The 10580-nt window shown below is 34.7% G+C and overlaps 1 protein-coding gene across 3 annotated transcripts; it reads left to right on the forward strand.

Moving 5' to 3' along the window:
- The first annotated feature begins 537 nt into the window (after positions 1-537).
- Positions 538-4624, forward strand: LOC110019186. 3 transcript variants are annotated; one of them, XM_020716769.1, is made up of 4 exons: positions 539-1233; positions 1997-2171; positions 2634-3087; positions 4572-4624. In XM_020716769.1, the coding sequence occupies exons 1-3, from the start codon at positions 706-708 to the stop codon at positions 3077-3079; spliced, it is 1149 nt and encodes a 382-aa protein (XP_020572428.1). In that variant the 5' UTR covers positions 539-705; the 3' UTR covers positions 3080-3087; positions 4572-4624. The 3 variants fall into 3 exon arrangements, with proteins under 3 accessions (XP_020572429.1, XP_020572428.1, XP_020572427.1); XM_020716770.1 differs by lacking the exon at positions 4572-4624 and having other exon boundaries at positions 538-1233; positions 2003-2171; positions 2634-3127; XM_020716768.1 differs by lacking the exon at positions 4572-4624 and having other exon boundaries at positions 2634-3127.
- Positions 4625-10580: the final 5956 nt, after the last annotated feature.

Here is a 10580-nt window from a genome sequence, read left to right on the forward strand (position 1 = left end):
TGAAATTTTAAAAAATATATTTTTTTCTGTTATTTATTTTCAAAATTTGAGCATTATATTCTGAAAATTTACTTAGGAGCATTTCGTCTAAATGGAGTAAATATTATGTCTGGTTTATCAATAGATGATATAAATCGCACCACGCAACGACGTAAATCTTCCTATTTTTATTCACTATTCCCTTCTAAATGAATGTTTTTTAGGGAGATTTACATACGTACCACCCAATTTAATTACATAACATATAAACTTTGTTTTTATACAACAATTGATTAATACAACAAGTCTCCACACAATACAATAAGTCTTCACATAATATATTCACCAATTAGTCCAGTTATTAAGACATAAAAATGATAAATTAGAACTTAAAATTCTCTCAAATTAATTCTTAGAATACGATGCTCAACTGCTAATGCTGAATAAATAATAGAAAGCGTCTCTCTTCTTAACTTCGGTCTTATTAATATAAGAGGATGAAATATTCATACGTCTTAAAATTAAAAAAAAAGATTCTCTAATAGTAGCTTGTCAATGGTATTTAAATCAAATCCAGTGTGATAGAAGAAAGAAGAATCCCTCCGTCCCTTCTTCGTCTTCTCTGCTCTTGAACTGTTCGATTCCATCTCAATCTCTTGCAATGATCGGATCAGTCTAACATCTTCTTCCTCTCCCAGTTCCATTTCTTTTTCCTCAACTTTGTTCATGGCCGAAAAACCGCTAATACTCAAAGATTACCTCGAGCTCGACTGGATTTCGGAACCATTCCGGTTAGCCCCGCCGAAGCAACCCGCGGGCACAACACTACGCAGCCTCCTCGACACCGAGCTTCGCGGCGGAGGATTTGCCGGCCACCAAGGTCCCAGCTTTCATGTTCGATCTTACTCAAAGACCGCTCTCACGAAGCTCTCTGACCTCATCAAGGCCGTTAATGGCCTACGTTTTTTCACCGCCGGAAGTAAGAATCCGGCGAGCACCAGTCTTCTTCTTAAGAGTTTTTCAAGGAATTTGAGGTGTGGGTTATGGGAAAGAAGCGGTGGTGAGAAAGAAAGGGGTTTGAGATCAGTGATTGAGGAGGAGGTGGAAACAAATTCTGTGTTTTCAACTTCTCCGGTTGTTAGCAGCTGCATGAGCTCGTCGGACGGCGGCGATTCAACCTCTTCTGATTTCCTGCTGTCTTACGGTGTTGGCGCGAGCTCTCACCGCGCGTCGCCGGACCGCCGGGAGCTCAAGGTGAACCCCTCCTCCCTTATTGGAAAACCAAAAATACCTTTTTTTCAAAATATAAAGATATTTAACTTTTGGAAAATAGGAAAATATTTAAATAGAAATGCAACACAACATTCTTAGTGTCTCGAATTTATATCGAAATATATAGATATATATATATATATTTATTTATTTATTTATTTTTATTTTATTATATATTGAAAATGAGATGTATTTTTCATATTTACAGAACATAAATTCATAGGGATTGCGTGTTACGTATGTCTAATAATAAAATTTGAATACTTTCGCGCTCACGTTCTGTCTCGTTCTGGCTCTCTGGAACACAGAGTGGTACTGTAACAACTCATCGGCCTCATGGGTTGGAGTTATTGAAGAGAGAGAATGAATGGGCGGCGTAGTTAAAATTAGAGGAAAAGTGGTGGTTCAAATTATAAATAATCTGCCTTTTGTAGCTACCCTGTTTTGTCGTTTAGAGCAGAGAAGTTTATTGTTTGGAGACCACATGGTGAGGTTCCTGTCGGTTGTTGAGAGAGGTAACACAATACCAACATTTTGGCATCCCGTCATTAACTTCTTTTTCTAATTTGCTTACAAAATTGACCTGCAGCAACAGAAACACATGCCCCAAATCTGTTTTAAATGATATGTTTGGCTCATTTGTCTTTACTAGACTTTAGTAAATTCTGATTAATTCAATTTATATTTAACGTAAATTCGCTATGAATCAAATTGGCTTTAGCAAGGGACTAAGTAAATTGAACAGAAACAGGAAAATAGGGGGAAGGCAATGGATTGTCCGATGGAAGAAGAGAAGGAACAGTTAAGTCCTGTGTCAGTCATGGAATTTCCGTACAAAGACGAGGTGGAGGAGGAGGAGGAGGACGAAGTGGAGCAGCTGCAGCCCTCCACCACCTCTTTTTCTTCGCCGCTACATGAGAGTACGTTCCCCTCTCTTTACTTTTGTATTTTTTTCTTTTTTTAAGTTAAAATCATTGATTTTATTTGATTTTAAATATATTTATATTAAATCAATGCAAATATATTCAATAGCTTAAAGAGCAAAAATTAAAAAAAATGTTTAAATTATTCTCAGCTTTCTTTTTATCTCACACGTAACAATTTGTTAATATTCGAAACTGAATTTTTAATCAAATAAAATTTGGCCAAAAATATTCTCACTAATTATGTAATTCTTATGTTTTTATATTACACCTCACACCTATACTTTCATATTTATATAAATAACATTTCACACATTTTAAGTTTGTGTATGTAAAAGAATATTTTCACATGTACCTGCTAATTTTTCCAATATTACACTTTCCCACATGGTTCCGGGTTTAGACTTGAAAATTGAAACAGAAGCTGACACGTGGATTTCTGTCTGGATAACAATACAGCGACAACAAATCAGCTCCGACCATTCGTGGAGCAGGCCGAGCAGGACAATTTCGAATCGACCGTCCCCCTGCCATATGAAGACGAGGAGGAGCAGCGGAGGAAGGCATTTTCTCTCCTCCACCATGTCGCCGGCTGCCAGCCACTTCCGGCGATCGAAGAGAATTTGCTGTTCGAATTTTTTCTCGAGGCTCTCTCGCTCTCCGGTCGTCGCCGGAGTTGGAGAAGCGTTGGAGAGGAGGAGCTTGTGAGGATGGCGGCGGGGTGGGTTTCCGGCGAAATGGGTGCGGTGGAGGACGGAGCTGAAGTGGTGGTTGGGGAGATGGAGATGGCTGGAGGATGGAGAGGATTTGAGGAGGATGTGGAGATGGTGGCGGCGGAGATAAGCTGTGGTTTGATGACGGGGCTGATGGAGGATCTGGCCGCTGAGCTCTCGCTGGCAGCTTGATTGTTTCGGTAAATTAAGTACAAATGTAGCATTTTTGAAGATATTGATGGTGTTGTTATTTTTCTTATTTTATTAATCATAATTGTTGAAAATTAAGTTCTGCGTCAACGCTCACGCTCTCTATCGTCCAAATAAATATTGTTGATCGATTGATGATATGTTTTTGTAAAATATTTTATCTTTTTTAAATTTTTCTTTTTAGTACGTAAATTATTCCGGACTATAATGTAAATGATAACACTTTGAAGTAAATTTAAAAAAAAAAAGGCTGCTTTTGAAAAAAAAATTAAATCAAGGGGGGACAAGAAGTTATTAATTGCCTACATTGCGGCCCCACTTTCTGTCCGGACTCCTGACGTAGCTCTACATGCCGCGGAGGTTATTCTTGAGTTATTTGCACGTAGAATTACGTCAGGAGTCCGCACAAAAAAATTAGGCCTAAATTGCACTGATTCGATGGGCAGATTTGCAAAATTATAAAAAGGGGTGGATTTTTGCGTCACGGTATATCTATGCTGCTGGGTCGGCGTTGACTCGGGATCACAATTTTGGAAGGATGAGGATTTTGTGCGTTAAGTAGTATATTAATAAGTTAAAGACTGATGCCTAGGCTTAAACTGATTTTTTTTTTATAATTGGAATCAGCTCAACTACAATTGAATAATAAAAAAATCGTGTGGTTGATGGTTCATAACGACTCTCAAACATTTGTCTATTTTTCTCTTTTAGTTCGCTTAACCCTGTTAATATTCATGATAGTTTTCTATTATATATTTATATATGTACTAAAATCAGCTTTGTTGGGCCAAAGCACAGACAATTATCACTCGAATGACCTGCTACACATCGAATGACTTGCATGAGTTGCTGAGCTAACCTGTTAATTTTTTTTGGCAGAATAACCTGCTGACCTGACGGACTCACTTAACCTATCGATCGATTTTAATCGTCGGTTATGTTCGTCTCGCTCCTGATCCTTTGAATTGACACAAAGAAGAAGTCAAGGTGTATGTTTTAGATTGGCACATGCATATGCATATGTATTAATATTTATAGATCTAACACCTAAATTGGTGTAGTCTGACGGACAGACTTAATATCTACAAAAAAGGCTGAATATCATTTTCCTTAATTGCCTTTATATTGTTATTGCTTTCACAAGTTTATTTAAACACCTCAGGTTAGTCTAAATAGTTAAACTAAGAGTTAGTTAATGATAGTAATAGAGTTGGGGAAATATAAGACGGTAGTGAAAGATGGTGTACGATAGCTTTTTAGGAAATCACACCAGAATTATAGTTTGTTTGTCTCTGTTCTGTTTCTTCTTCCCGTTTGCATTGGATTATACTATTTGGTATCAGAGTAATTGCTGAAACTTGCAAGCAACCCGTCAGAGACTATATATAATATATATATATATATATATATATATCTTAAGGCTAAGCTCAAAAGGATGATGCTATTGATTTGCATTCATGTTAGCCATTGACAGATTAATGCTAGCAAGGGAGACATTTGGAACAATTGATCGTAAGGACGTACCAGAGGATTTCCCATTGGATGACGATCGACCTTAAGGTGGATCGGTTGATTGTTGAGCTTCAGATCAAATATCGATGAAGTTAAGGTTAGACCAACATCAATCCGCGAGTTCTATTTTATCCTAATATCTTTGTAATTACTGAAAAAAACCCCTCTAAAGCTAATGTTAGAGGGACTGATCTATAATTTTGTAAGACTTAAATCTATCCCTATAAATAGGGAACCATACCACCAATAAAGGTTGTGCATTTTTGTGATTCTCTACTACACTCTCTCTTGACTCTCGTTTTCCGAACACTTTTAGATTCAATAATACACACGTGTGTGTTTAGATTTACCAGGTATATGAAAAATGAGCTTGAGAAGAAATGTTTCTATTTTACTCAATTTGTCATTATTCACTATAAACATAAAAAATGCTTCACATGCAAATATTGCTCAAGGTCTTTTTTGGATAAACTACTAAATCGATATAGATAAAATATAACTATTCTTCAAAGTGACGAAAAGACAATCTGAATACTTTACATTTAAGTATATGAGTTTTATTTAATTATTTAATTTTTCTTAGAGACGTGCAAATTACAATCCAATATCTTCATATAGAAAACGTTAAAGGTAATATTAAATTACATGTTTAGGAGTCATCCTTATCAATGAAGCAGCGCTTGGTCTCATTAATGTCCTTGCCCGAAGTCCCGGAGTCTTCCAAGCACAATTGGATTAAATTATTTATGTGAAATTTTACATGCATGACCTAAGATGACTTGGACATATTTTATAAAAAGTAATCTTAATTTATTAGAACTAAATGAAAATACGATACTAAATAGGATGCAATGGAGAAAAAGGATTTATGTAGCTGACCCCACTTAGTGGGATAAAAGTTTTGTTGTTGTTGTATTCTTACAGAATGGTGCAAAAGCTTATAAACCTTGGAGTCTTGAAAAAGCCACAATTCTCATAAACAAAAATGTCAATTCTCATAAACAAAAATGTCATGTTGTGCTTGATAAAAAATCTCTACTACATCCAGTAAGTTCAACACCAACCATTTATCATGTAGATGAGTCAGTTATATCAAAGAGCACTCAGATTGAGGTAGATCACTCTATTTTGACAATATTATCTTAACAAACTAGTTGTGATGAATAAACTTTTACTATTGCACTCTCTTATTCCTTGGCCAAAGATAGGGAGATAGGGCAATATACCCACCTAAGTGATATATTGAGGCAGATCTGATCCAATATGTATTGACTATTATAGAGGAGACTCTTGTCATAAGACAGATTTTTTTTAGTTTGGACACTACAAAGTGGCTCTTAGCTATGGAAGAGAAGATGGAGTCATTACATAAAAATTAAACTTGGGACCTTGCACAACTCCCAGAGGAAAAGAAGGTCACTCAATGCAATTGGATATATAAGAAAAAAGACGGCTCTTCATCGGATGGCAAGCTAAGGTATAATGCTCAATTAGTGACAAAGGGATTTTTTTAGATTCTATGAGTTGATTTCATTGATGTCTTCTCTCTAGTTGTAAAGTGCACATCTATTTGTTTGCTGCTTAAGATCGTTGTTGCTTGTGATTTGGAGCTTTAGCAGTTAGATGTTAAGATCTTTTTTCTACATAACGAGATAGAAAAATAAGCTTACTTGATCCAACCTGAAGTTTTAATTTGTTCTGGAAGGAGAAAGGGATTATGTCTGCAGATTAAAGAAGTCATTATATTGGCTAAAGCAATACGCACACCAATAATATAAGAGGTTTGATGTGCTTATGATTATTATTAATTTTTCTAGAAGTGACTTTGACGGTTGTTCGTATTTGATGAAGTTGTTAGATACATCATTTATGTAAATAGTACTCTATATGGATGATTTGCTAAGTGCTGCTAAAGAGAAATCTGAAGTTCAGAGCTAAGAAATTCTTCTTATATCTAAATTTAAAATTGAAATTTTGGGTATAACTAGAAAGAAATGTGGGATATATATTTGTCGAACAAGATCAGAAGTTCGTTTACATCTTTCTCAAACAACCTATGTTCAAAAGGTATTGAATAGATTCAAAATGAAGGTTGTGACACCTATCGCTGCTTCATTTGCTGCATATTTTAGGTTATCAGCAGGATGACTCCAACTATAGATATTGAGAAAAAATATATAGATTATGTTTCATATGCTAGCACCATTGGAAGCTTAATGTATGTCATGATATATGCTCATCTAGACTTAGCTCAGGTATTAAGGGTAGAGAGTAGATATATCAATTCCAAGAAACCAGCATTGGGATGATGTTAAGTGCATTATGAGGTATTTGCACGACAAAAAAAAATACATGTCTGACATTTTTTACCTCTAAATTAGAGTCTATCGATATTGTAGACTCTGATTATGCTGGTGACTTAAATAAAAAAAGGTTCAACATAGATTTGTATTTGTTCTATAATATTATGATGTATGTTGAAGGTCTTTTTTATAACATAATTTGGTTCTCTCTTCAACTGAAGTTGAATATACAATCATTTTTTATGGTCTAAGAGATCTCTTTTGGTTGATGGCTTATATGGAGATCAACAAGAAGTCTATGAAGATGATTGTCTCTATGTGATAGTCAAAGCAAATATCTGACAAAATACCAAATATCTCTTGAGCACATCAACATCAGATTTTATTTTATTCGAGATATCATCAGTCGGGGTTATTTTACAATAAAGAAAATCAGTACTTTGAAGAACCTCGCCAATATGATGACAAACTTTCTTCCAATAACCAAGTTCAAAAATTACTCGAACTTTATCAGTGTTCGATGCAGATAACCCTAAGGGGCATTGGAAAGAAAAATGTAAATTAGAGCTTTACTTTTGGCATAATTTCAAGGCAAAGTGAAGATTATAAAATAATGCGATGAAATTTCTTACCACTTAAGTATGCTTGTTTCCAAAAAAATGTTTTTTGCTTAATATAATTGCTATCAAATAGATGTGGGATTTTTGTTAAATATATTTGTTTTCAAATATATGTCTTGCTTAATATATATGATATCAAATATATGTGTTATTTCTAACCAAAGATATTTCTTGCTTAATACATTTGATACCAAATATATTTTCTGGCAAATATAGGCTTAACAAAATTTTTCTTTCATATTTATCACATTGAATTCATAATTTACTTAGTGCCTAATAATCCGCCAAACAATAGGGCATTACATACGTACCACCCAATTCTTTTGTATTTATATTTACACGATTCAATTTTTTTATTCCACTACAAAAAGAATAACACCATCTTAACTTATAAAAAGTCCATATATAGATAAGATTGGAATATATGCTAAAATTGAAGACTGCCATTCATTCGTTTTGCACTAAGAGTTCTTGCACTGAATCTATCTCCATTGCTTAAATATAATTTTGTCATCAAAACTAAAGTGCATGTCAAATTAAGGAGAAATTATTACGCCCGTCAATCGCATGTCTAGATGACGATCCGAATGGGCCGTCGTGTGATCCACGACGGCATGACCTCATTCAGACCGTCGTTCAGACATGCGATAAGCTGCACGTAATAGTTTTCCCAAATCAAAACATGCATGCATGCATAAAGCATTTCAGAACTTAAATTTAGAAAAAAATAAATTGCCTTTCGTAAATGGAAGTGAAGAGAAAAAATTATTAATTTAAAGATGAATTATTTAGAGTGAAGAATTGATTTTTTTTTTAATTGAGTTAAATTTAATTTTTGATATTGTTGAATCCAATGTGAAACATGCCCAAAGATCGAAGCGGTAAAAAAGTTAACGGGAGAAGTGGAGAGAGATAGAGGGAAAAAAGAGAACATGCAGACTTGCCCTTGTGGGGCGAAATTGGATATTTTTGGGCTCTATGATACATTTCATGCATAGACAATAGATGTTACAACAGAAAAAAGAAAAGAGTTCTTGCTATTGAGTATGAGTCTAGAAAGAAGAGCAAAAAATCCATTTTTAAATATAATGCACCCCTGTTTATAAAAGATAGATGGATCATAGAGTGGGAAATTACATAGCTGCCTTTGCTTTATTAGGAGGCTTCAGGGCATTGTTGTCTTTTGTGTGTCTTTTCATATTTATAACTAATTTTAGCATCTTTTCGTATGTCTCAGGAGGTCCTTGGGTTGGTCGACCGAGCTGGTGTTAGTCGGTTATTGAATACTTTTCTTATAGTTGTTGAGAATCATATGTTGATACCTGTGAGATTGTTGGGTGTACTAGACCATCGTTTGGTCTTTGGAGATTGTATGCTCTCGGTCGACCTAAGTGGCCAGTTAGATTGGTTCTTCAACATGTCGACTTTCAGCTCTTCAGCCAGTCGGCTTTATGACTCATAGCTTTTGATATGGACCGTCAGATTACCTTGAGATCTGTGCAAACCATTTTTAAGTAAGCACATATGACGGTAGAAGCTTAATTATAAAATATCAATTACTTGATGATGGAGGGAATAGGTGCGAAAGATTAACAAAGAAATATATATGTGTATATATCTAAACTTTATGAAGTTGGTCAAGATTCTATCGTCCAATGATCTAACCACCTTAAATAATTGTTGTGTTGTCGAAAGCCAACAAAAAAAGTTCCACGTGAGAAATCCAAATATCTGTATCCCGCCTTCCCCGTGATTTTCTCTCGTCGCATTTTCTTCTAAGAAAGTCTTGCATACCTTATGAGGTTTTCAATATGCATTATGTGCATGCCTTTGTGCTACTTCAATATAAAAAATACTCATTCTAAAGCTGAAATTTTCGCTGCCCAATAATAGTGATATTTTTAATATGATATTAAAATTTTGAGTGTTATAAATGTAAAAATTAAAATTTAAGTGACATATATGTAAATATCTAAGAATTATGTGATATGTATGTAAATGTTCCAAATAGAGATTATGATTGTTTTTTTGTATGGACTAATATTAAAAATGGAGTGTGTGAAACACATAACAACACTGTTCTAAGAAAAAAAACTTTTGTAAGTTCGTTAGAATCTGTTCTCACCCAAATCTTCCATATCTTTGAATTCAAAAATGGCATATGGATCACACCCAAGGAAAAGAGCTTGGACTTAAAAGAGAAATAGAGAGAGAAGTGTAGTGTACAATAACACAAGTTCTCAGAGTGTAGATTCAGTAGTCTTTTCTTGAAGAAATGACCTCATATTTATAGATCATATATGTATCTAGTAAAGTTATATATTTGTTCCTGTTTTAAAATGAACATTACGTAATTATTGAGTTTGTTCATATTTGTAACTGACCCATTATCCTTTAGTCTTCATAATTGATATTGACACTATTTCATATTGATAACTTTCTAAGAAAGAGGAAAGCATGTAATGGTTTGATGGTATTGTCATTCGATGGTCTGATATCATTCAGCCGGCTAGAATGCCTTCGGTTGATCAAAGGGCCTTCAATCAGCCTCCTCAAGAGAATCCTCGATAGAGGCACTCTTATCGATGGGGCGAACTTGGACCGTCAGGCGGAGGGTGCATCGCCGTAATATGACAGATAGCTCTCGTTGAACAATGAGTCTTCTTAGATGTTTGGAAAGATATTAGAATGCCCTTTGGCTATCTCTATAAACAATCTTAGAATCATTTGAGGGACTCGAATGAAGTGCATAATGCTCTTTCTCTCAGTCGGCCCATGGTTCCGAGCAAAGGAAACAACGCTTGACGTCTCCGTTTTTTCAACTAGCCCAATGAAGTGTCTTGGCATCTTCTTAGTGAGATCCATTGAATTTTCTCGAGATTCATGAGATTATATTATTGATGTATAATATGAGATAAAAAAAACACTACTATTTTAACTGTAAAATATGTATTTTCATGCACGAGTGAAGTGCCATATATGTAAAAATGTATCCTTAGGTGTTAGACATGTAAATATAAGAATTGAGTGGTATGCATGTAAATCTTC

The sequence above is a fragment of the Phalaenopsis equestris genome, unplaced genomic scaffold (assembly GCF_001263595.1).
Source record: "Phalaenopsis equestris unplaced genomic scaffold, ASM126359v1 Scaffold000053, whole genome shotgun sequence".
Taxonomy (NCBI): domain Eukaryota; kingdom Viridiplantae; phylum Streptophyta; class Magnoliopsida; order Asparagales; family Orchidaceae; genus Phalaenopsis; species Phalaenopsis equestris.